At 38.7% G+C, this 27769-nt stretch overlaps 3 protein-coding genes across 4 annotated transcripts; all 3 read right to left on the bottom strand.

Moving 5' to 3' along the window:
- Nucleotides 1-4469: 4469 nt before the first annotated feature.
- On the bottom strand, nucleotides 4470-7151 carry arl4ab (ADP-ribosylation factor-like 4ab). Its single transcript, XM_027006307.2, has 2 exons — nucleotides 6954-7151; nucleotides 4470-6154 (listed from the first exon to the last, which is right to left on the bottom strand). Exon 2 carries the CDS (start codon nucleotides 6138-6140, stop codon nucleotides 5535-5537), a length of 606 nt encoding a protein of 201 aa, XP_026862108.1. The 5' UTR covers nucleotides 6141-6154; nucleotides 6954-7151; the 3' UTR covers nucleotides 4470-5534.
- Nucleotides 7152-8012: 861 nt separating this feature from the next.
- Nucleotides 8013-24854, bottom strand: scin (scinderin). Its single transcript, XM_027006336.2, has 17 exons — nucleotides 24767-24854; nucleotides 21908-22171; nucleotides 20323-20477; nucleotides 19957-20118; nucleotides 19043-19192; nucleotides 18656-18748; nucleotides 18380-18512; nucleotides 17955-18043; nucleotides 17554-17769; nucleotides 16340-16473; nucleotides 16132-16222; nucleotides 15375-15545; nucleotides 15114-15291; nucleotides 14858-14979; nucleotides 14194-14271; nucleotides 13944-14004; nucleotides 8013-9150 (listed from the first exon to the last, which is right to left on the bottom strand). The coding sequence occupies exons 2-17, from the start codon at nucleotides 22098-22100 to the stop codon at nucleotides 8978-8980; spliced, it is 2199 nt and encodes a 732-aa protein (XP_026862137.2). The 5' UTR covers nucleotides 22101-22171; nucleotides 24767-24854; the 3' UTR covers nucleotides 8013-8977.
- Nucleotides 23326-27581, bottom strand: tmem106bb (transmembrane protein 106Bb). Of its 2 annotated transcripts, XR_003410378.2 has the most exons (8): nucleotides 27476-27581; nucleotides 26228-26440; nucleotides 26078-26141; nucleotides 25601-25760; nucleotides 25371-25511; nucleotides 25126-25175; nucleotides 24767-24903; nucleotides 23326-23691 (listed from the first exon to the last, which is right to left on the bottom strand). XR_003410378.2 is itself a non-coding variant. In XM_027006337.2 (7 exons), coding segments are annotated over exons 2-7 (621 nt in total). In that variant the 5' UTR covers nucleotides 26433-26440; nucleotides 27476-27581; the 3' UTR covers nucleotides 23329-24902. The 2 variants fall into 2 exon arrangements, 1 of the variants encoding a protein (XP_026862138.1); XM_027006337.2 differs by having other exon boundaries at nucleotides 23329-24903.
- Between the last annotated feature and the right edge of the window lie 188 nt (nucleotides 27582-27769).

Raw genomic sequence — 27769 nt, forward strand, 5'->3', positions numbered from 1 at the left:
GCACTAAGAACTAAACAGATTTTAAATTATGCCCTGTAAACCTTGATATTTATTTCTAGACATATTATGCACCATTTTTTTCTGTTTGGATTTTCCTCACAGAATGTTGATGCTAAGATGTAAATGTAAATGTAAATGTAAATACAATGTAAATGAAAATACAATGTAAATGTAAATGCCATAAATGACAGACAAATAAAAGATATGAACATAAACACTCAGGTTATGCCAATATGCTATATTAGTGTTCATCGCCTCGATATATATCAGTGGATTCTGCCACAGAGACAAATAGCACAAAAAGTACAAAACCTATCCAACAACAAAAGAGGATTAAGACTCATGAAAATATTCACTGTTAATAATTGTCCAAATTAATGACATCACTGCTAGTCAGACATGAAGTTTCCCTTGAATACAAATTATATGAGACTGCAGCTGTCCCAAATGTGCACAACAGATAACAAGCTCCACAAGAAATGCTATGAATATTATTTCCTTTAATACAGTGTGAAGCTCATTAGAGTATGGTTACTAGACTGGCTAAAATAAACCTAGGAGTTGTTAGGAATCACAACTAACCTTATTTGAAGGGCAGTCGAAGAACACAAGCCGAATACTTCTAAGATTCCACTGAGAGCTGCTTAAAGTGTAGAATGGCTTTGAACTGTCAGATGTACTGAGAAATACCCTCACACACATTCTCCCCCTCTCTCGCACATTTTATTTTTCCTTTTGCTTCTTCACTCTCACTCTCACTCTCAGATACTCACATGAATACAAAATTCAAAATCAATCCCTGGCTTACCTCCTTTCTTTTGACACTGTAGATCTGACTACAGTGGGAAAGTATTACCATTAAAACCCAAATACCCTGCTGAAATGTAGGGGAATATCTGGGGAAGGTCACAGGAAAATAGTACATGCTGAAAAGTGTTCTTTTGGAAACGAAAAATACCATAACATATTGTGCTATACACAGATGAGCCATATTACAAAATGATGTGTTCTATCTTAAAAGTTTCAGTTGTCATGATCTCTGACCTCTAATCAGGGAGGCTAAGGAAACGGACAAGGTGGTGTGCACCCTTGCTTCCTGTCCAATAGGACCCAGTGAGTCGACAGAAAAATTAACCTACAGTGGCTTTGAAAGCACCAGTTCATAAACAAGGTAAAACCACAAATATAACTAAAGAGATTATCCCTGCTCCTTAATTGTTAGATTTTCATGTTTGACTGTTTCCAAAAAGTAAGTTGGTGTTCTCTTTCCCTCCCATCTAGCTTTCATGGGTGTTTGAGCCACAGAGGGACCAGGCCAAAGCAATGTTCATCCAGATGAACTGAGCCCGGCCCTAAATGCCTCATGCAAACTTCAGCAGACTTCAAATGCATTTGTTTAGTCATCAATGTACAGGAGCAGGCAGATGTTTGAAATGTACATTTTAAATGTATTACATTATGTAATGCTTCTGAGAACAAAACAGCCTGAAATAAATTAAACTGAAAGCCTACAATAATGTGCAACTTTGTGGGTAACAATGACCTAATTGCCACTCAATAATCATATGTAATTATATCTAAGTTGCCACTATATTTTAGTCATAATAAGTTGCTTTTGGGTGAAAAGATGCACATTTTGATGTGCAGACTCTGTCAGCATAAATCAACTTGAAAATTAAATGTGATTTAAATAGAGGTAATTTCAATTTGCTTCAGTAAGTGGCAGGCTGTGGAAGCACTTGAAATAATTGGCTAGTCATATAATGCCTATATTCTCATTAATATTCTGATTCTTACATACCACAAGAAATATTTTTACAGCTTACTGTACCTCCCTTTTTGTTTTCTCCAAAATGTTTTGCTATAGTCCTTAATTAGTGGAAACACTGTATAAAGTAAATTTATCTAATTATAATATATTACTAAATATATTTATGTAACCAATCGAAGGCTTTAAGTGTACAGAAGCACAGGTTGTGATATTACACAGCCATTTTTTTTTTCAGAGAGGAGAGGGTGGGAGGATTATTCTCAGGAAAGGCTGGGAGTGGTTCCACACTTATCTTTTGCTGCTTTCCCTCCTCATTCAGCCCCACCAACCACACCTCTGCCTGTTAACACCACACGCCTGCACATACATTCACACCTCAGCTACACGGCTGAGATAGACTGCCCCTTTAACATATGGTAATCTGAACTTAAAACAAGACTGTCTTAAGGAGGGAGTCAGATGAATCTGAGAGGGACTAGTGAAGCATCAGCACATCATTGCCTATTTCTGTGAAGTTCAATCTTGTGCCAAAATTTCAACTCATCTTAAGAAGTTGCAGTTTTGATATTATTTCATTGGTCTGTTTCAAAACCACTGATTTCTGTTCATTATAATTTTTTAAGCAACCCACTGCACAAACATATTGACCGTAATGTGTAGGAAATAGACCCAAACCAGGCACCGCTGTTCTTTATAGGTGCTGGTCAAATTAACTATCAGCTTCATTGCTTTGTTGCGCTGTGCTGTGTACCCTTGTCCCTGGAAATAACAGTCAGCATCTGCTATGCAAAAAAAGGTTAACGGCAGATCCGCCATCCTTTCCTCCAAAAAAGGTCTTCTGTTGGCAGTGTTGAGAACGTTTTATGACTGTGAGCAACCTGTTGACATGCTTAAGAAGCCCTTTTATGACAAGGAACAGTAAAATGACATCACACAAGGGCCAAGTGGGCGGGAGTGGAGAGTGGAGGTGTTGGAGTGCGCCAAAAACTGAAACAGTATGTTCGTGGAGTAGGGCAAAGAGCAACAGTAAGTAGTTCTCTGCAGACTATACTCCCCTGTTCCACGTGAAACCTTTTATTCCTTAAAAGTTTAATTACATCACAAGAGCAAAAGAATAGGAATCCATGCCAAGGACCACACTAGTGTAGAAAGGCCTAAGGCTTGTTATGGAAGTATGGGTACAGCTAACCTATTAGTGCTAGTGTGGACCTGATAAACCAGGATTATTTCCACTCATAGTCATGGGAACTAATCAGTTCTGTTTGAGCACTGTGTTGATAGAACTGGGCACTAGGGCACTGGGCACTAGGCAGTCTGCCAGCTTCCTGCAAAGACATATCTACCACTAATACGAGGGGCCTTTATTTTCAGCAAAACAAGGGCATGCTACGTTCTCATTAAAATTCAGTGTATCCACATTGTATGTGAAGTGGAGACTGTCAGGTGTAATTTTCCAGTGTTGCTTTCAACACAAATCAAAGCACACAGTCAAACAGTCAGATCACACTGCTCCCTCCAAAGCCCTGAAGACATCTACACTTCGTTACTGAGTCTAGATGCTGCTACCCTACAAAATGCAAAGACACTGCATTAGGGATTCTCTTTGAAGCTCTTGTAATGTCTCCACATACCATTGCAAGCCAGGACTGGTGTTTTCCATGGTATAAGGTGCAGCATCTCCCATAGAGAAAATCTGCTTAAATATTTCTAAACTCACCACAATAAGAAGTATGTCAATTCCATTATCTCTGTAGCCTGGAGACCTAGCTGGCCTACAGGTGCTACATGTCTTTGTATCTGTTCCATTTTTCTGTCCAGAAAGGTCTGTTGTAATGGGTCAGCTTGTGGACAAGTATTTCTGTGAGCACATCATTGTTCAGAGAGGCATTGTGCTTGTCCAAGAACCAGCTGTCTCAGATCCTTTCCAAATACAACACACAGCTCTGTGGGGGCTCGCAACAAAACCAGTCATATTCAGAACACAACACTTAAGGTCTTACTGTTTATCCCTTCCCTGTATTTTGTCAGACCAAAATGTGAAGCGATAATGCTCATGTTTTCACCAAATATTCAGTTATGGTGTATTGTACCTGTTCATCTTGCATTGTGGATGGTTTAATCTGTTTTGTCATTGGCATTAAGGACTACCTATGCAACACAAGTGGTAAATCATGAGTGGTCCTGTGGGGTTATGTGAAATGGCCTAATTCAAGTCATGCCATGTCATGCTTCTCGCATGCTCAAGTGCAAAACTGGTACCAAATGTAATGAGTAGCAGATTCATTTACTCCCCATCACATTCATCAGGTTTTGTTTGAAGCTGTGGGCTGTATGGGTGGCTAGATTTTTGTGTGTGTCTTTCTGCATGCAAATGTATGCATTGGGGTGGAGACAAGGAAGTAAGTGAACAGGAAAAGTGGCACACAAATCACATGCTTGGAATGGCAGGCATATGCTTCAGTTCACAATGGTACCTGTTTAAGGCACTTCCAACATCCAGTCACTCTAAAGAGGATGAGACCTGTGCCCACTGGCTTATCGGCACAGTGCCTCAAATCATTATTGGGTTAATAAATAGGATAGTAAATGCAATAAACATCAGTGGAATCCAGCAGCTTTGTCACTGCAGTAAAAAGAAGAGAACACCACTCTGGTCATCAATTTAAAATCCAACACATGGTCAAGAAGAAAGCAAATATTCAATTTCAGTCTAGGTGTTTTATTCAAGATGTATAAATTGACACAAATATGAACATCCCTGCATCACACACATACTAAGTGATAAAATGAGACACTTGAGTGTGAAACAAAGTAGGACTTATAAAAACGCTTCTTTTGAAGCAATATATCACATCTTTACGGTCATAAGTTCCATACAAAAATCTGAATTTACAGGTTCATAGACTACAAAAGGGGAATGCTAAAGTGCATTAAATGTAGAGGGAAGCACATGTGTATTGAACTACAAAGAACACAAGTAATCCACTTCTTATGTAGACAGAGAAACTCCAGGAACCATGGCAGAAGTCCTGGGCCCATTTACCTGGCCTTGCTGCTATTCATACTGCAGTGTGCAAAACTGAAGGCATTTTAGCTGGTGAAACACCTTGTTAACATTTTAATTTCAAAATGTCTGTGTGCTCTCAAACTTTGTGATAAAACTTATCCTAGTTCCCCATATAACCACACCTCTGTTGTGCAACAATGGTACTGTAAAGACAGAAAAGGCCCATGTTATACTAACAGAAATGACAGATCGTTTGAACATGTACATTTCACATTTTGGAACACTTAACTTTACAGAGGCTTTGGTAATTTATCCTTTCATCAATTCACATTGTGTCCAAACATAATAGAAAATTAACACTGGAGATAAAAGGGCCTCAACTTCTTCAGGAGTGAGCCATCTTTAATGTAACAGTTTCTATCCAGTGTTTAATGCTAAACAAAAATCAACAAACCGCATGTCCATTGAATTAGCATAACATTTTCTTCATGTAGAAATCCTACGATGTCATCCACACCATGCCATGACTTCTATCCTCCACAACAAGAGTGACAAAACAGTGTTCAGTTGTCGATGAGTGTGCTGTCCCGTATCTTTGGAGTGTGTTCATCTTGCTCCATCAGACTGATAAAACTCAGCCAGCACAAATCAATCCCCCAGTGCACAGTCATTCAGGCGAGCAGCGCATGTCGTGACTGGCCCCAGCCTCGTGGAGTGAGCAAGCCCTGTAGTCCCTTCTCACGTTGACCATCCCAGTCATCTTTTCCGTTTCTGCTGCCTCATCATCTTCCGTCGCTTGACGATCATGCCATGGAGACGCTCCAGGCCCTCCTGCAGGCCTTCGCCTATGATGGCGCATGCTGGTTGGAGATGCCAGGGTGTGTGGCTGCCCAGCTCATGCAGAGCCAGCATCCTCTCCACCTCACCCAGGGGCAGCGCGCTGCGTAGGTCCTGTTTGTTGGCTACCACCAGCACAGGCACGCCTTGGTTCTCCTGGAGCCTCGTGATCTTGTGAAGCTCCGTTTTTGCCTCCTCCATGCGCTCAGCATCCACCGAGTCCACCACAAACACCAAGCCATCAGCACAGCGCGTGTATGAGCGCCACAGAGGCCGAAGCTTCTCCTGACCCCCCACGTCCCAGAAGTGGAAGGCCGCAGTCCGGCCTTTCCCCTCCAGAGTCACTTTGATCTTCTCTGTGTTAAAGCCCTTAGTTGGTACAGTATTCACAAACTCATTGAAGCGCAGACGATACAATACCGTGGTCTTGCCAGCGCAGTCCAGACCAAGAATAACAATGTGCAGGGCCTGGAAGGATGGCAAACAGGAGAAGACGGTGTGAGGCTCTGATAATCCGTTCCCCATCTCGTTCTGCCACGCTGGAGGGGATAAAAGCGAAAGAGGAGACTCACAAGACCAGAAGCCACTGTGCTTTACCAAATATTCACAAGACTTCTCTCATTCCCCCCATGAGGCCACTATAACCTGAAACCAGATCAAAAAGGAGCTGATGCAATGAGACTGGCAGAGAGACTGTAACAGTTCATTGCTTTTCCGCTTTAGAAATTGCTCCTAAGAGGGCAGCGCTACCTCTATGATTCTAAAATGCAAACATCTTTATCCTGGTTTGATGTCATTATGTGACAATGAAGAAGTAAGAATGAGGAATAAAATCAGCGGGGAGCGAGGGACACCATTTGCACATACACATGGAGCGCGCAAGGGTTTCATAGGCTAATTCCTAGTAACACCAATGGCTAACTCCCATTCAACTGTAATAAAATCAGCAATGAATTACAAAAACGCATTCTCTCCCGTCCACTACCTTCTATTCGTGCCAGCTTTCGGAATAAAGCCTATGCAGGTGTTTCAAAAGAATGGAAAAACACTAGTTTGTGTTTGGTTACTGTTTAACAAAATGAATCTGATAAATCGTGCTTGCTGTGTCTTGAATACAGCTGAGAGGCTGTTGCTGGCTGACCATCTGTGAAAGCAGTTGCTGAGAGTAATATCGCCATAAAGAAAAACTGAATTAAGTTCTTTCTTGCGCGCTGCCAACAAGTGATCCGGAATTAAATAAATGAAGCTGCTACTGTTTGTGGTTTATAAACTCAAAATATATCAAACATGCAATCAAACAGCAATGTTTGTGAAAACAGAATCTAATCTGACACCCACCTTGGTCGATATATCGTCTCCTTGGAACAGGACGATTTACCAAGTACAAAGCCGACTATTTCCAAAAAAGGTTGCATTCACACCACGACTAAGCGAGATACCCACAATATGCACTCTTCCAGACAACCACCGCTTCGCTGACTGATGAAGCAAGCGGCTTGCCAGTTCATTTTACTCCTGTTGGTTCAACTAACGATAGACATGAGGTCCTGATTGGTTTACTTCAGTGGCAGTTCGAGGTTTTTATCGACGGCTGATTGGTGAAAAGACACGCCCATCATTCGTTACTGACACACCTAACTACCACCTGTGCCGCTCGCTCAATGATTTACACCTCGATAAGTAGAAATAGGCTATTCAGTCAGTTTTGTTTATTCATTACTTCGTTTCATTCTAAGCCGTTTAATAATAATTTCGGAAATGTAAGCCTACCACGACTGTCTAATATTGTGCCATAATGTCCAGTTAGTCAAATTATAGATCTTTGAAGAAAAAACACTCGGGCGATTGCTTTGTTTTAAAGTCCAGGAAGAGCGAGAGCCAGTGAAAGAGACGCGCCTTCCGATAAACCATTCAACTACAGTGGTGATGAGTTTAGCTGTCACATGGATCACCCAGCTATTAACAGACCTTTGATCTCATTGAGAAACGCAGACTGGCAGGACAGTGACTGGGGTCATACAAATACAGTTCTTCTTTCTCTTGGTAAGAGATTTTAAATGCCTCTGAAATCAAATTCAGTATTGGATAAGTATTTTTCCAACGTTTAAACAGGGTTGATCTGAACACAGAATTAATCTAGGCGTTTTACCTCTTGAGTCGTTTCTTTCACACCTTCGCCCTCGCGCGGTCGTTAACTGCAGCGCAGTGTTTCATGAGATTCCACGTGGAGCCGGCCAGTCCATTATCGGTTTATGGATTTAAGAGCCTGTAGCTAAAGCTGGATTTAACGTAGGCCTCGATTTGTTTCCGGATAAAACTGACACGCCTACGTTACTCACGGAGGTGTCTATTCAGCATCAAAGAAAGTGCGAGTGATAGAAAACGGATAATCTCCTCCGCTGTAGATTGTACCAAGAAGCATAATAAAATTTTATCATTTGTGTTTTGAGGACACATACAAAGTAATACAACGAAGGAAATAGGCATTCAAATTCAATACAATGTGGAAACTGCTTTTAAAAAGGACATAAAAAGCAAAAGCTCTATATAGTTCCATATACAGTTAACAGTTAACATAGCAACTATCTTTATAGTGACTAGATTTTATGGCCAAACATATGTGGGCATTCTCCTGGCAAACCTATATTTCTCATTCAGACAGCCAACTAATGTGATCGATTACTCCAAAGAATATGACTCCTCTGCTCCAGAGGCCAGTAGTGGTTACACTACTTGTACTGACATTTGGAAAGTAGAATTGGTGATCTTAGGCTTAAGTAAAACTCTTCAGCCATGGAAACCTACTTCTTCAAACTCCCAAGATAGTTTTTTTACTGGTTTCCACAAGCAGTGTGGAACTCTGTAGTGAGTGATGAAGCAGAGATTTGGTTAATTTTATGTGCTACACATTTCAGCTCTGAAAGTTTGCCTGGTCAACTGCTTCATGGCTGTCATTGCTCCTAAATGCTCCCATTTCAAATAATAGCTTTTACAGTTGACTGGATCAGATCTAGCAGGGCAGAAATTTTAATAATTGAGTTGTGGCAAATGTGACAACAAAGTCTCTAAGATCTTTAGTATGCCCCAATCTACTGCCAATGTTTGTCTATGTAGATTGCATGACTGTACACTTGATTTTATACAACTGTCATAAAATGTTGTGTCTGAAACACAATAAGGATGGATGTCAACATACCTTTGGCCATATAATGTATATCAATCACAGTATGATATATTACAGGTTTCTGAAATGAAAAATGAAATAAGATTGGCAATCAAGCTGAAGCATCATAACGAAATGCATCTCATGCAAACAAATTTTTCTCCATTTTTCCACAAGCTCAATGTGGTCCCCAAAGCCATTAGCTGACATTCAGTGTCTTCACTGCTTTGTTTACAGGGTCAGTGTCCCACTTGGAGGAATCCCACCCCAGGAACCAGCCCGTGAATGTAGGTGGCTCATGTCCCTGCTTCACTATCACCACAGGGGTTCCTTTGTCCCGTCCTGATGGGTCTGTGTCAATATACATCTTTGCTGTAAAGGAATAAATTATCACTGTGAGACAGCATTCACTATTTTTTCCTCTGTAATTCTATGCTTCATAGTCTGTGTTGTTCCAATACACATCTGAGGCAAACAAACTGTGACTGTCTTTATTTCTGGATTAGTAATCCTCTTAATCCAGAAAAACAGCTTTGTTTATTTTACAGTTACTTCACCACATGGAAATATGTGAGCAATGTATTTTGAATAAAAATAATAACTAACAATAGAAAATACTAAACTCTAGAGCAGAACTGCAACAATATATTTGTTAAAATTACACCGTTCATAACAAAGTTGTATTCCTGTCTTGTAAAGAAAGGAATGCGTAGTGTCCCATCTTTCATATGTATTTATTTAGGGCCCCCTGATTTGTCATATAGATATCTGAGCTCTGGGATTCTAAATAGACAATTTAACAAATTAATGGAAAAGTCCTTAAAGTATTTCTTCTTTCCTCAAGAATGGGTGAAATAGGAGTTTTTGAGAGCCTCCCAGCGACTAGAATATACCTTGCTAAGCATGTTTCTGAACCTCCCCTATCTGATGTGACAGGGTGTGTGTCAGACCAGCATGTCCCACTAGCATATTCTAGTGCAGGATGGGTGTAACTTTTATTTATTTATTTTGTCAGACCTTCTCAGATTCTACCAGACGAGTCGGTTGGTGCTTATTGCGTTGACTGTGGTATTAGTATATGAATCCCTCTACAGATCTGACTGTATCTGGACTCCTAGTACTGACCAGAGACATTTTTTTTATTGGGGGGTGGGGGTGGGGGTGGGGGGGTTCATAAATGTCACCGTAGTTTTTCACCGAGATGGATTTAATGCCATTTGTCTGCTACTGACACAGTAAACCACTCATTAAAACTGTCTTAGCAGATGTTATCTTGTAAGCATGGCATACAATGAAAAGATGTCAATCCTCCACATATTTCCAAACTGAAAGCCTGGCAGCACAACTGATCTGTTAATGCATCTTGAGTTACACCCCTGTAAGATCATCCTAGCCCCAATAACAATCTTAATATCAGGTGTATCTTCTCAGTCTGCTACCAAATTGGAACGGGTCAAAGATGGAAGTTATGTCATTTTCAATTAAATTTTCTGAGATCACATGTAAAGTCCTTCGATACCATCTGTACATACTTTTGAATAATGTGGCTTGCCATCCATTTGGTACAAAACCTCAGTGTAGTCCTGAGTAATCCACATCTCTGACACAGCAAAGTCTACATTATTCCACAGAAAACTTTTACTAATTCATCTTTTTAACAAGAGACCACAGGTTAATAAGAACAAAGTTCTCATGTTGAGACACCAATCAGCATATAAGATATTTATGAGAACATGGGTATGTGCTTTTCTTACTGTGCAAGTTTGTGTTATGATGAAATACTGTCTATATTCATAAATTATTTGTCTTGCATAATATCACCTTTTTCCCTTTTGACTGAGAATGAAAATGTCGTTCTCTAAGGTTCTATGAGTATTCCTTCAGTGATGGCCTTAAGAACTCACCTTTAGGCCACAGTGTAAATCAGTAGCCCAGTGTATCTAAAAATGTTTGCTATGTCATAACATTTGGGAATAACCATCAAGAATAGATATAATACTTTTATCATTATAATTCCAATATTAAGCATTTCTGAATAATTAATTTTTCTAAGAGCTTTATTACCCTATCATGGTACATTATATAGGAATATTGTGATAAACATATAAGTACTAAGTTTGTGAAAGATAATCTGTTTTAAAAACATATTTAGTCCTAATGTATGCAAATGCACTTCAAAACTGCTACCTGTTCACAAACTACGATGAGTTTTGGACCTCTATGCGATATAGTGAAAACGGAATATGATTGAGTGACTGAGGGAAAGGCGCATGCACAGAACCCATGTAATTAAGGAGTGGGGAACCCCCGTTCGTCATGAGCGAGTGTATTTACGTGCGACGAATTAAGCGGTATAAAGACATCACGGGCTAAAAGTGTGGGTGGGTAGAGTTTGGCGAATTTCACTGTTATGATATACAGTGTCTGGTTCCATTTATGCAAAATTTGAAGCACGAAGCTATAAATTATACAAATCAAATTATCAGATCCATCCACAAGATTCTTGAAGTACACTTACTCTTGCACATATGGTAGGATTCAGTCATTTTTACTGTAGGAATTTGGAGTAATAAGGTAGCAAAATCCTGTTAGATGTCCATTCTGTATACTGTATATATCACTACTTGAAACTATACACAAATCAAATTGTTATTGGATCACTCCACTATATTCTGGAAATATACTTTCTCATGTACCCATGGTATGACATTGAGTCATTTTTACTCTAGGAATTTGGAGTAATAAAATGGCAAAATCCTGAAAAATGTCTGTTCAGTTCACCATATATTAATACTTGAAGCTTTTTTATGACTTTCGAGTATTTTTACTGTAGGAACTTGGAGTAATATAATGGCAAAATCCTATTAAATGTCTATTCAGTTCCAAATATGCAGTATTTGAAGCTCTAAATAATAGACAAAGCAAAATTGTTTTGCACAGTATATCTTGTCTGTTATACACATCTGTTGTCATTATGTAAATTGGTGTACTATTGTTTGTTGTCTTTATTTTTCATATAAATTTAATTTTTGCTTCACTGTCCTATTGCCTGCTTCAATTCTCTTGTGTTCCCATCTAGTGGTAATAACAGCAACATGGCATTCTGTACATTAATAATATGGCTTCTATCACATTGAAGTCGCTATAATCAAAAAGCGCAGTATAGTTGTTGGCAAGTAAGCATGTTAAGAAACTAGATAAAGTTATGACGTTAATTTTTTTTGTTGATAGCAATATTGAGGTTTGGTGTAACGTAACTTGACACTTTTTTAATTATATATGACGTTACTCACGTGAGGATAGAGGAAAACCTACTCCACCTTTTTTAGTTATGCAACCCAGTGACTATTCCACTTGAATTTTACCATCTTTCTAGCGTGGTGATGAGTTGGATAAGTACGTTTCAAACGAAATGTTACTGAGTGTAAATGTATATTAGGTGAATTATAAACTGGGGTCAGAGATTTTTATTTAATCAATTTGACACTATTCTTACATTATCACATGAAACATTAATCCACTTTGGGAAATACATTTTAATTTAAATAACACTTCTAAATGAAGTATACCATTTCATGGCAATTAAAATGTTAAGTTTTTTTTAAAATCTTTGCCAAAATTAGAATGCTACTTCATCTACAGTTTTAAAGCTAGGACCACCAAACTTTTGTGCTATAACCGAAAGAGTTGTTTGTGCATTTTAGAATGATCCATCACTTCAATCCCTCTTTTTTTTTATCTCTCCAGCTGACCACTTTTCCCATAGACTTTCATGGGGCAATTTTCAATTTTTTCAAACTCCTTTCATTTTGACAGATTTCAAGATAAAATCACCAAATTCGCTGTGCCTAAATTTAGGAGTGATAGAAATTATTCATCTACTTTTTACACCTCTATCATTTATCCCTTCATTTCATCCTTCACTTTTCATTGACTTCATTTTTCACTGCTTTCTAACTCCATGTCTTAATCATGCATTTGTTCCATCACCATGCATCTTTTAATTTTCTTCATTCACTCTTATTCTTTCTTTTTTATCCCTCCATCCTCCCATAGAAATCCATTTTTAATGCCTTCAGTTGTAAAGATAGAATAACTAAATTTGCTGTATTGATTGAACTACAACAACCAGTCACCAAACTGTACTTTGTACTGACAGTACTCATCTCTCTACACTTTCTATCCTCTTATTCATCCCTCTGTTTTATGAGTCAAACTGGACACTGGAGGTTGTGGCAAAAAACGGACCGCTGGCCATCATGAACAATGCATCACACCCCCTGTACACTATAGTGGGCAAACGGAGAAGCACATTCAGCAGGACACTGATACAGCTGTGCTGTGTGAAAGAGCACTGTGAGATCTACAATGAGTAGTATATCATTTATACTATTATGTTGCACTCATATTCACTGTTACCTTATCTGACCTGCTACTAAATTCACTTTATTTCTACACTTTATTTCTACTCTCTACTCTGACCCATTTTGTCACTGTCCTATTGTTAATATTTTTACTGACAGTCTCATGTCCTATACACTCCATTAGTGCAATAATCAATTTGCAGGTCTAGTTTATATTATGTACATAGACATTTGTCTCTTATGTTTTATCACATATGTTTACCACTTAATATGTTTCTAAGTGCAATACCTCCTTAGCGCAATACTGATGTTTGCAGTCCTAGTAACACCTTCCATGGCTGTACTTGCTTGTCATGTACATAATTTATATTTGTATATAGACCCTGCCAACTATTATATCAAGGTTTATAATTATCTGTACAGCACCTTTATACTTCTGTAACTCACTTCTACAATCCTGCCCTTTGTACTTTGGTAACTCACTTCTGCAGTCCTGCACTTTTATACTTCTGCAGCTCATTTCTACAACCATGCCCCATTTTATTTATTTATTCTGATTTCATGTATGTCTTCACTTGTGCAATTTGTACACTACTATGATGCTACAATTTCCTTCAGCATGAATAAAGTGTTATATTATCTTATCTCATTTAAATAGGTGCAGCTTTGATTAAAAGTGATCTTGGAGAGGGTGGAACTTACTGTTGTGGTACTGTCAGTGGACATGCATGAAATGATATTAATCATATTATCAAGGCATAATTTGGTAATGCTCACAATGAATATGTACAAGTTTTTTACCAGATTTTACAGACTCGGTTCTTTCCACTTCATTGGCATCCTTTCCAATCCAGATAAAAACCTAGGAGTTCAAACCAAAATGTTGCTGCATTGCATTTCCATATTACATTATAGACACAGGAATCTCTATGATGGGTGTCTCTGCATGGTACTGCATAATTGATCTGCTTTATTACACACAGCCAGCTTACTGTTATGTCATGCTTATATATATGAGCATGCATTACTTTTAAGAATTCATCTTCTCTACCTGATCCCAGACATCCATCAGCATGACATCATCCTCTGCCAGGTCATCCTGGGTGAACTCACCAGGCACCTCTTCGATCTGAACAGAAACCATAGAGTGGATGTTTTAATTGTTTCTAACAAAATGAGAGTATTTATGAGTCGAGACTTATTAAAATACAGATTGTGGCATGTTTTATTTCTAAATTTTATTTTGAAATTATAAAAAATGTCATTCATAAGATCAATCAAATAGACTGCTATTTGTGATGTTTCAAAAGTGTTTTTTCAAAACAGCCATACTTAGTTCATCTTGTCTAGAAATAGACAGATATGATTGAAATAATGCTGCGTCTTAGACCCTGTGCTAAGGAATGGTCCTTGTTAGGTCAGATCATGAAACTGACCAGTCAGTCAAGCAAAGAAATGGGCCTGAAGCAGGAATGACATGCATGCAGTATTTAATCATCTGAAAGTGTTGGTTTCATATATTTCAAGATGTTATCGCACCAAGCCAATTGAACATAATTGTCCAAGTTCTTTTGGTGCACTAAAATGCATGACTATAAACAAAGTTATAATTTGTTGGTTCATCTCATACAGAGCAAAAACAATTTTTTATTTCAGATGCTTTCTGAAATTTGTTATTGTGCTTGGGCTTTTGAGAGTGACGACTTAATACTCACGATGAATCGACCAGTTTTGTTGGAGCAGGCAAACAGTCGCGGTGGGTGTGTGATGCTTTTGCTCTCTAGCCGCTCTGATGTCTGATACTCAGTCTTTCCACCCAAAGTATCCCAGAAGAGCTCTTTAAATGGATAAATAACATTCATGCATTTCACACAAAGCTTTAGGGCCTGGAGATTTAATATGCTCGTGGTAAGAAAGAGTCTTTCCAGACCCTTCTATTGAAGTGAACAGTTAGCTGAAGCTGTCTCATACCAGGCTCCTGTCCTTCCATGATGTGCTGGGTCTTACACTGCAGTAGTTCACTCATGTATCTTGCACCTCGTAACTCTTCTTCACTGGCACCCTTCCCCTCCCACATATACCCTTGCCCCTCAGGTACTGTCAGCAGGTAGGCATCATTGGAGTTCAGACTGGATGCTTTGGCATCAACCTGTTAGAAGCATGTATGCAAAAATGGATTGATGAAGTGGAGCCCTGGGTTTTGCATGCCTCTGCTAGCCGGTTCCAGCTCACCTCAGAGATGCGTGTGATGGTACCAAAGTTTCTGCGCACTTGAAAGAAACGGACTGGGGATGGAGGTGACTGCCCTCCTTGTCTGGATGTACCATGCTTGTACACAACCAGAGGGTTGGCTTTGAACAGACACAGAAGATGTGCTGGCTCCTTCCCCTGGGTTACACGCACCTAAATATTGGTCATGTGATCATTACAGGAAATTCTAGACATAGCTCTAGGAAGTTCAAGGTGCTAACAACAAAGGTTAGTTTCCCAGGGAACACCTATACTGACAGATTGATAAATATATGCAGCTTGTACAGGATAAGGTCATATGCACACAGTTTCTAGTCACAGTTTGAGAAATTAGCACACACTTTCTGTTTTCTTCTTTTTGATTACCACACCCAAACATCCACCAGTATGTTTTACAATATGAGGAATGTTTCACAGTATTTACCTCACATCCATTTTTCATCCAAATTTCACTGAAAACAACCCTAGTCTAGTAAGACAAATATCACTGGTGGTAACACTAGTATCACTTTAACTTTGTATGTTATATAAATTTAAATGTTTTTAATCTCAGTAGTGTGGTTGTTTTAATAACTAATGACTTAAACTGCCTTATCATTAAAAATGTTACACTCTTTACTATATCTGGCCTTAAACCTTTGCTCTGTATATTCATTACTTCAGTTTCACAGTATAGTAGTGAATAAATCTGAACAGCCTTTATTGTACACTCTTTTATGTGTTTGGCCACAGCAGGTACCTGGACAGCATTTCCACCCAGTGATCGGTCCAGTTCAACAGTAAGGAAGGCGGACGCTGTTAGCTCATCTATCGTGCTGCTGGAGCCCTGCCTAAGGAGCCAGTCCCATTCACAGTTAGGACAAAGCACTGATCGCATCATTTAAATATAGTCATAGACAGATAAAAACTGTGAGACGACCTTCACCTGAATCTAGCGTGAATCTTACCATGTGTAGATGATTTGTCCTCTTTTGTATGTGTATAAAATGATATAGCAGTCCCCACCATAGAACTGCCCATATGTCTTTGGGTCTATAGGGACTTTGCTTTCTCCTTTACTTCCAGTTTCTACCCTCCAAATCTGAAAGAAATAAACAAGAGCAACATACTCTAAAAACACTGTTAGACTTACATTCTGAACCTATTCCTTTTGGTAAGTTAAATACAGATAAATATTCATAAATATCATTATACTCAATGAAGGATGTTAGATCACTCTAGTCACTAATCATTGACTACACACCTGGTGCATAGTGGACCCCCCTAGAGACCCTAGAGCTGTCACAACTGCATCCTTCCTTTGACAATTCATGCAATAAAAATGCACTCTAGCCCTTTCAGTGAAATGTTTATTCACAATTATAACATTTTGTAAAATTTCTGCATTCACATCACATTTAGAAATAAAAATATTTTGTTTAGATAACCATGCATGATAATAACTGATATTGCTGCATGGCAGTAAGACCCTCAAACTTCTTCAGTCCGACCCCTGGAGACATGTGGAAACCGCTATCATAATACTTCTGATAGCTGTGCATGAATAAATTAAACACTGTGTCATGGGTGTTTTAAAATTACAGGACCAGGTTCTATAGTAACAGTAAGTCCAATATAATATCGGACCTCACAGCCTCACCAATACAACACTACACCTTATAACACCACTGCTACACCACCACCTTCACAGCCCCACCAGTACAGATTTACACTACCCCCATAGCCCCTACTGACAACACCACCCCTCACAGCCCCACACATAGAACACCACCCATCACAGTCCCTATACTACAGCACCACCCATCACAGTCCTACCTGTACAACAGCACCCCTCACAGTTTCACCAGTACAAAACCAGCCCTCACAGCCCCTACAGTACAACACTATGTGTAGCAAAGGCTGAGGGGTGCAACCACACTCAGTCTCAAACTGAGGTCTTATCTGCAGCAATCATGTGCCCTGTCCACCACACAAACGCGCCAGCGCTCTGGTATGGCACCCATCTCACCATCCTGAGTGGTGGTGTCCGCACGTGTGTGTGTGTATATGTGTATAGCACGCAGGCTTCACTCATAAACAAACATGAACACAAATACACACAGACAATAAAAAAGACTTTATAAACAGCATTTATATTTATTATGGCTATTATGTGACTCACCTGTGTTCCTCCAGTGCCATCATCCACCATGCTGTACTGGGTTACCATCTGCTGGGATTCATGAAGCTTGGAAGTATCAAAGTCCACCTGCTGGATCCTAGCAATCCGCTCCGTGACAAAGACCCTGCCCAGGCCCTGACTCTGATCCTTCTCCTTCCAGTCTCTAAAGAACTGCTTAAATATAGGAGTCTCCCCTCCCTCTGGAAGCACCTGAATCTGTGTATGAGGTCAGAGGACTTTGATCATTCCAAATATGTTCCAGTGGTGCTACAAAGAGGTGTAGAGAACACATGGCTGACTGTATAATTGTTTTTGTTTTTTTAATGTTTTGTGCCTGAAGCTCTTTTGCATCATCATATTTGAATGATTTAGCAATTGTTAAAATAATATGAAGTGTGAACCTGAGTGTTTGCAGGATAGCCCATCTGCTGGATAAAGCCCTCAGCTGTCTTCATGGCTTCTTTTCTCTCACTGGGGTTTGCGTTGCGTCCTGGGTCACATAGTGCATTGTAAATAAGGAAAAGCCATAAGAACACTGAGGTCCTACACCAAAAATAGCCTTTGGCACCCAAATCCATTTATCCACAAACCTCTAAAAAAAAGTCTCTATTGTTTAATAAAAAAATCTTTGGATTAATTGATCTGTCAGATGCTACTGTCTTCGATGCTCTTATGAAGGAAATGTTGGCTTATATTCATCCGTATTTGAGAGGTTCTAGGACTTCATTTTTGCCAAAGGAAATTGGGGCTAACCACATCTTCAGCTCCTTGACAGCCTTAGGCTAAGGGATACTGCCATAAAGAATACTTGGTAGGTTGTGTGTACCTTTCCACACAAAGATCATCTTGCTCTTGCCATAATCCAAAATGAAGCACTCATCAGACAACAGGTGACTCTTAGAGAAGGGATTCTCCTCTGACACGACAGACACTTGCATTTTTCCAGTTGCATCAGACACCTAATAAAAGAAGCATTTTTTTTTTCTTATCTTGTTTTTTTTGGGGGGGAGTTGGGGGGGGTTCTTTGTTGTGTTTACATTTGTGCTTTGTGAGTGCATACAGTGTGCATCTGTTCCTTCGTCCTGTGTATGTGTTTTCTCACCATGTAAAGTTTTGCCATTTTTCTGTTAGATACATCAGCTACAGTGTCATCATTATCCTCACCATCTGGTAGTTCTGGTTTATCACCAAGAACCTGCAAAAAAAAAACAAGTGACAATGCAAATGCTTAAACTGACATGCAGAAAGTTTACCACCAACAAACAAGACCACAGCTGCAGAAAGAACATCTGTTCAGTGGTTTAGCAATGTAACATCCACTGCCTAAAAATAAATAGCCTACACCACATGCAAAAACCCAAAGAGTGTACAATAACACGTTCTTCTATGAGCCTCTTTTATGTCCTGTTTATATTAAGCTGCATGCAGGGGGACAACAACCAGCTCCTCCTGAGAGAGCAGCCATGATTTGGGTGGTTAGCAGTATTACCTTGTTCAATTCACTGGGTTCACTTCCATCTTCCACAACCACCAGTTGTGCCCTGCCATTGCGCTCGTTGTCACGGATACCAACAGCCATCTGGGCTGCTTTCAGCCGTTCAAACTTGTTGCACATTGAGCCACACCACTGGTAGATAACCTGGAGACAATAAGTGTCCGAAACAGAAAGCAAGGAGAGAGAGAGAGAGAGAGAGAGAGAGAGAGTGAGTGAGAGAGGGGGGGGGGTTGTGCTAGGTAAGACTAGGTAAGAGTACTTGCAAGCCACGTTTCTTCAGTATTGTTGTTTATCCTGTTTTATCAATACATTATTTCATTGTGGCTTTTACTTCGTTATGTTTGAGTTATTAATATTTCCAAATTATAATTCATGTATCAAGGTCATCTTTGAAAGATATCATATCTCAAACTTCATTCAAGAAGCTTTATTGCTATACAGCTTCCAACAAGGAAGGCAGATTGTTAAGGTGAAATAAAAAAAATAATAATGTTTTATCAGCTGTCTTATGCATCATGCTGGTGAATAAGGATCTCATGATCTGTGATGTAAAATTCTTTGAATTTTCTCAAGAGCATGTAACGTCAGACTAAACTAATTATCATTCCCACATGGTGTACATGCACAGCAAACATTTGGTATGCAAACTCTGTGTAGGAGATCTTGTATGTGTTTTGCGCTACTAGTACATGAACACATTAAATAGGACATGATTAATGTTTCCACTTGCATTCTGTAGTAGGGAATTATAGAATTTGCATTTTATAAAACAGGATGAATGATGAAATCACATTAAGATAAAGAGCAAAGAAAACTGATTGAAGTCAAGGTCACAAGCAAAACATAATACCTCTTAGTAAGATGTTTATAAGATGTTTACAAAGGATCATGTTTTCGGTGGCCCTTACCGCACCCAGGTCCACTATAAAGCAGTCACCCTTGTTGAAGCTGGTCCAGTCCAGTGGCACCTCTGTGGCCCTGACCACCCGCCGGCCCTTGATGTGGAACAGCCGCTGGGCGCTGAGCTCGTTGGTGACCACATGTTTGAAACCAGACGCCACACCCCCTGCCTGGAGAGGTAAAGGAACAAACCTTGTTTTTTTACCTTGACTTTACAGTAGAACCTGTTGTGGAAATGGAAAAGGTGGGAGGGCACGCATCTGTTTCTCTTGGACCAGTGTCCTGACTTCAGTCCTGAACAGCAAAAATTAGAAGCCAAAAATATAGGACAAGGAAACAACAAAAACGATCCTTTCCAGAGAGATGTTTTTTACTTTGTATGTGATCCCTCCTTTGAAATAGCTGGTGAAAGCAGTGGATTCACAGCCCTGGAGTTCACGATACTGAACTGGTTTACCCCCCAGATAGTCATCCAGTTGTACTGCAAATATGGCAGCAGCGGTACTCTCATCCTGGGAGCACTCTTTACCTGGATCGAGACCATAAAAAAAAAAAAAAGTTAGACAGACAAACAGAAATCATTCAATTAAAAAATACATTCATGTTTCCTCAAAATCATATATAATGTGAATACACATCAGTGACCATGCTGTAGTTTATGGTAGTGAAATAAAAATAGAATGTTTATTCACATTGCAGCATGGATGTTAACACCCTTTGTGTAAACGGTCACATGTGCCACGTCTTTTACACTTTGCAGTCATTTGCTGAGGCTAAGCTTTTTAGTACACACATTTACAAGGATGATCATCTGGTTGTCATGTTTCATCATAAAAGGCCTTGCCTGTGTTCCTCTCAATTATGTGGCTAGCTCTTTGGGGTAAATGCATCCTTAAGATGAGTGCTTGATAGGCAGAAAATACATTAAGAGTCTATTTAAATGCCCAGTGGTCAATAATTCTTAATGGAGGCATTTTGGAAGAAGTCAGAGTAAATGGCAAAGATAGGACAAGGACAACAGAACTCAGTGCTATTGACTTCCTATTCAATGTAGTATGGTTAAGAAGGAGAAAAATCCTGAACTTAATTGACCTCAAATTGCATCATAACTCCACTCCAAATATATTTTAGCTGGAGATAAATGTATGGCAGGCTGGAACTGATGTCCATGGCATCCTATGCACATTTTATTTAGATGACATGACCTACACTTAAACATCATTAATCCTTCCCACTTTATGCAAGCTGGGCACACAGAAACCTAGCGGTAATATGACACTTAACAGCGATTGTATTTCTATGGCATTGTTTAGTTAGTTTAAATAAACTGTCAGTTGTACTAGTCTCACAGCTGATTTGCAAACAGCAAGTACTCCACAGAATATGCCATAAAAAATATCATAAAGATTATTCATTACTGTTGCATGTGGTGCAATAAATTGTTCAAATAAAACCACATAGCCATCAAGCATTTAAAACTGATTTTTAAGCTCTGTAAGTAACTTCTCTCATTTTGTTAACCTATTAGTGAGCCACTTCCTACTCTTAACTGTACATCCTGTTTTTTATTTAATAGGTAAATATTAAATATTTAAATATTTCTTCTCTAAATATTCCACGTTGGAATATTATGTAAGTAACTTTTCCATTGATCTAATATTTGTTTAGCACCAATGATTCCACAGGTTTGCCATTTAAATTTTCAAATTACCTCAAATTAATTTAATAGATGTAATTTGTCAAATGTAACAGCAAAAATAATAAACAAAATAAATATGACACATTTCTACTGGTTACATTGTCATAATTTGCATAGACCAAATTGCCCTCTATAAAAAAATATTTACAGCATAAGCCTTACAGCAATCACCTAATATTCTGTGTTAATTCAGCAGTATTCCGTTTTCTCTTAGAGTTCTTTACAATTTAGCTTTGCACTACTGATGTTCTTTAGCTCACCCAGCCAATAGTGCAGGTCATAGAAGTAGAGGTCCTTCTGTTTTACAGTACGGAGAATCAGGTAGGCATCCCCCACATAGAAGCTTCCATGAAGGCCTTCTGGCACTGGCACTATCTCCAAGCTTTCAATCCTCCAGATGTGGAGACCGGTGGTCTTACCCGCTTGCTCAAACTCTTTGTGGTAGACAACCATGGCTGAGTGAAGTGTGTAAGCTAGGTGTGTGGAGAGTGGGGCTGGAGAACCAAACACTGCTGCTCTGTTGCCTAACAGAAGTGAATCAATAGAAGCTGTGTCAACACAGCACTCCTCTAATGAGTGCAAAGAGCTAGTGGGCGTGTTTATTACTGTACATCAAAAACCACATTTTCCTGGAAGCGGGGTAAAAAAAAGCTATGGCAAGTGAAAAGCCCTTATTATTATAAACTAATGTGGTATAATGCAATATAAAAGGCATGTTTACAGGACAATCAGTGTGCATAATAATTACAGCCCTTACTCTGGGGAATAGAAAGCTCTGAGCTTTGTATGCTCTTGTGGTCAATCTGCTGATGATGTATCATTTTCAGCCTGTACTAATACAGTTCTTTATAATCCTCTGTAAAACCGACATGACAGTTTTAAGAGGTTTAGCTTAACTGCAAAATCTCTAAGTACTGACTTAGTAATACAAATCAAATATAGCAGTTTAGGGCTTGAATTAGCACTGAATTAACACTGATCCTCATGGTTGTCATGCACTCCTGAGCGGGGAAATCAAGGCCATGTCAGATTACACAGTAATACATATACAATCATACTGCTAAACCAGGTCTTTTCAAATAGTGATGGAAGAGTTTGTGTTTGTCTGTGAACAGCTTGTGTTTGTGTGCTTGTTTGTGTGAACAGCTTGTTTTTCTCTTTCTCCACAAGACCACTGTAATGCTTTTCTTTCTGGCCTACCAAAAACTCCATGTTTAGTAGAGTGCAGAATGCCACCTATGATGCATTTCCATCATTCTTGAAGAAAGTGTCACATATATTCATCTGGCACATATATTGATCTTGACCCTGGCAAACCATACCATATATAGATATAATTTTATCTATAGTGCTTATGTAAAACTGACATTCAATACTAAAACCATACAGTGTTCTATCTGAAATTTTCCAACGTGACTATCACATTGCTTAACCAGTATTCAGTTCTTTATGTTATTTTCCCACCCTTGTCCATCTCTGGCACTTTTTGCAACATGTCTGCATACAGACTTGTACTGAAGTCTTTGGACTTTGTGTTTTAATTGTGTCCTATTATGCATGCACTCCATAGCCCTTTATGTTTGCTGCATCAACACACACCTTTTCCCTCACAGATCAATTAAGCAGCTCTATCGATCTGTCTATGCATCTATGGATGGGGTAAAGTTAGATGTAAAAGTCATGACATGATTTAGACCTTTATTCATGCAAAGAAAATATAGGTTTCAGATGATCACATAGCAAAACTGTGGGCATGTGTGTTTGCTTACACAAGTCTACTTTCCTGATCTAGAAATATGTTTTATTAGCACTCTGAAAACTAAGCTAAAATACAGCATCAGACATACAGCAATGATTACAATCTTGTAAAAACTGATGTATTTACATATATTGTCAAACAGTTGTTAAATATAATGCCACACTACCTCATAAATCATCTTATTAGCTAATGGAAAATAACACAAATTCATAACATACATATTCAAAACAACATTAAAAGGCAAACACATTCTTTATCCAAACTTGAAATGAATATTCAGTGGGTCTAAACAAAAGGAAATCAATGTGAATATTTAGGTCAACAAAACTAAAGCCATGTCCAATAAAACATATACACAATGTTTCAGTGTCGATTCAAGTCAGTATTAGTGTATGAGTATTAGTGTATGAGTATTTCCCCCCACCAAGGAGTAGAGTCCTTCAAGCACACTATCTGCATATAATGTAGAAACAATGTTAAAAATGCCTTATTAAATTGATATTATCAAAGTTCTCTTCTGGGAAAATAACACTGGTTTGTATAAGTAATGAAAAGCACAGAAAGTATGTACTTTAATGCATCTGAAGCATCACTTTGAAATGTTTGATTTGAAATACTGACAAGAAAACCACCCATATTTCTGTTAATTTAATTCAGCCAATCCCAAATTATCTTGATCCCTGACTTTAATCATGTACAATTTAATAACATTTTTAACCTATTTTTGACGATTCATAAACTAAAATAACAAAATTGGTAATACAGTGTACAAAGAAGCTGAGAACAATCTTTCCCAAAGTGCACACCATCACCCTCTAGAGGATATTGTCATGTAATGCAGACATTGAGACTGCACCAACTCCTTGGGATGAGGAACTAACATAACATAAACCATTATTCTAATAAATAAAGTTAGACATTACATTAAAATATATGCTGCAAGTGACATTTTATAAAGAAAAAGAGCCAAAACTCATATGACCTATAGCATCAGTCTACCCTGCCATGCACAGACAAAGAAGAATAACAAAAACTTGTGACCTACATTCAAGCATTTTTACAGGGAACCTCAAATAAACATCATCTGACATTAAGTATAGGCTTTAGTATTTTGTCCAAAGGGACTTATCTATACCCATATAGCTGTGAGTGGTTGTTTGGAGTTGCTTAGTTGTACTACTACAACAAGCAGTAATGCATTGAAGGGTTCAAGACTCTTGGACAGCTCAAAATAAAGTGCATCTGTTAAGATCTGAAAACACCCTGATTGATGAACGTGGTGGGCTCTTGAATCTGGCTGAAAACAAGGCTAGGCTACAGTAACTGGAGGCAAAAATAATAAAAGCATTGCAGTACTCACTCAGGCTCTAGTCTGAGCCAGGAGTTCTTAGGTTGTACTCATGCAGCAAGGTAGTGTTGCCCCCACAGTCTACATACTGGTATATCTCCTGAGACACCTGCTCAGCATGGCCAAAATACACCGTGGTAACCGTCACCCTGCAAAGCCAGTATACAACAACTCAGTTTCTTGCCATCATTTGTCTACATGTGCCATAAGACAGTTTGTTATAGGAAAATGCAATACTTCATGGTAGAACACTTACTGCATCATGACCACAATGTTGTGCACTTTGATTTTTTTCAGGGTGCAGGTTGTGATGAATTAATTTTGGTCCCAGAGTATTATGTGTTTTGATATTTAAAAGGTCACATACTTACTACATATAACTCATTTCATCTGCTATAGTAGTGGGCACCATGTAATCAATCTGAAAGAGAATAAGATATTAGTAACAGAATAATCATTTGTGGGTGACTTATAAAACTAGGGGAAAAAAACAGCATGAAGCATAGACTCTGGATTACCTTAAAAAGATATAAAGATACAGCTTCAATTTAGTAAACATGTGTTCACAATAACAGAAAAACAAAAAAGGCACTGTAGTCCTAGACAGCAGACCAACCTGCTTCATGTCCAGGGGGCCAATGGTAGTAATATTGTTGACACGTGTTTTTCCAATCACAGTCTTAGAGAATTGCACCTGTGCTGTGATGTTGGCAACATCCACTGAGTAGTAGTTATTGTTAGTAATATTCAGTGTGTTCTACAAAAGAAACAGTAATACACTAATTTTGCAACACGTAAAACACTAACAGAGAAGAGACTCAACGTAAAATGCTGACAGGTGCTTACAGTTATATTAAGATACACAATGTGTTTGGGCCGATCATAGCTAACATAGACAGACTTCACCCCCACATAGGTAACATCAATGGAACGAGGGAAGAGGAAGAACACTGCCAACCCTGAGAGCAGCAGGCACACGATGACTGAAGCTGTCACATATAACTTCCTGTGAAATATACACATATTATCAAGACTAAAGACATGTCTCAATCTTGACATGGAGTTCACACAGAAACATGCAGACCAGTAAATATAAAATTGCTTTGGTAGAATTAAACTTTCCTCATACAATGCTTCTTTTGGTAGTTTAAATTTTTATCTTCACATTAACATTTTAAAAATAATGGGAACCTAGGATGCACTAGGAAGGCATCTCAAGGATAAGGACCCATCTGAAAGCACCTAGTAAGAGTTATATCTTATTTATAAGAAAAAGTATAAGAACCAAACAGAGTTCAGAGCAGCAAATGAGATTCTTCTTACGTTCTTCTTGGCCTCAATCTCTGATCACTGTATGGAATTAAAGCCACCAGCTGATTTTCTTGACCTGCATAAAAACAGTTATGTAGCATTAATGAATCATTGTTTAAAACAGCAGATCAATTATTTATTTTACATTTTTAACAGGCTTACCTCTTGGGATCCGCCCAGTGCCTTGGCATGTTGGGCAGGTGACACTGTCCCTACCAGTGAACTCCACATAAGGAAACTGTGACACATCACCACCATTCTTATTATCCTCACTCTGCATGGCATTGTACTCTGGGGAGGAGGCCAGACTAGCATGGCACTCATCATGGCATGCCTGTTTAGGCAAGTGGGACAATGCCTTCCCCATAATCACACCTGCCAACACAACACCTGTCAGAGATCTTACAAACTATCTTAAACCTAACCCAAATAGCTATGGTAAACATATCAAGGTCCAAAAATAATATCACTAATATTCCATCCAAATTAAGAAAACAAGGAGATTATGGATAACATTTAACTAATAACTTAATAAATGGTCAGTTCGAGTCACTGAAAGAGGGTTAGAGTCATAACTAATCTACCAAATGAAGCTGCTTAGACGTTTTATGCATTAATATTTTAGTGCTGGGTCCCTTCACTGAAATAGCATTTTAGCTACTTCATATGCAATGAGCTGTAATAAGATATCAAATATGTCAAACATTAATTTAAATGAATCAGGTAATGCCCACAGAATCTAAACTACACGGATAAAAATACGTTTGTTGTTTGAAATAGTTCTCTAGTGTAAACAACAACAATAATCGGGTATCGTCATCTTGCAAGCACTCAGGTCACGAACCATGAATGGCTAAACCACAAGCTATCTTTACCGCGGTGTAATGCTAATTAGCTGCATTTCGGTGAACATCTGGATGCCCATGCTGAGCCAAGTTCCTGATTGATCTCACTAGAACACAATACACCTGACAACATCGTAAATCGACGAATAAAGGCTTTCTGGCTGAAAACATCACTATCTATCTACACCCATGTTAGGGTAGCTAACTACACCTTACTTTGCGGTCTAGCTATATAGCTAGCACAACCTAGCCGAGTTTATAAAACATCGGCCGTGCTATCTAGCTACACAGCTAAATTGTCAATCAAGCCTAAAGTGACAGATAAACCCTTACTGAATGTGCGAATTTACGTGTAGATAATTTGGAAGACGCTGGCCTAACGTTTACAGGTTGAAAGGCTGTTATTCCACTAGCCAGCTAGGGTTAGCTAATTTAGTGGGTCCTAGCTGAGATAGGATATAGCGAACTAGCAAGTTAACGTAACGTTATACAACAGCTATACTTTCTTCGGTATAAGGTACTTTTCCTGACACAGACTCATTTCTGTCGAAAGTAGTTTTCTTACCGAGTTCAACGTTTTACTCTCTTATCTAGCTAGCTGGGACTTCTCTGATCATGAAATTCCTGTTTATATCTGAAAGACGGACTGACATGCGCAATAGCACAAATAGCCCCCAGTACGAGTGCCATCTACAGCTATAGCTAATAGTCAAGACAGTCTCTGAAGTCAAAGCACATCAGTTTCAGCCCAGCTGAGCAAACAATTGCACATAATTTTAATATATTATATATTAGAATTCTTTGTTAAATCTTTGCATATATTTATAGCTCCATAAAACCCTGTTTATCATAGCACCCA

This window comes from Electrophorus electricus, chromosome 8 (genome assembly GCF_013358815.1).
Source record: "Electrophorus electricus isolate fEleEle1 chromosome 8, fEleEle1.pri, whole genome shotgun sequence".
Classification (NCBI taxonomy): Eukaryota; Metazoa; Chordata; class Actinopteri; order Gymnotiformes; family Gymnotidae; genus Electrophorus; species Electrophorus electricus.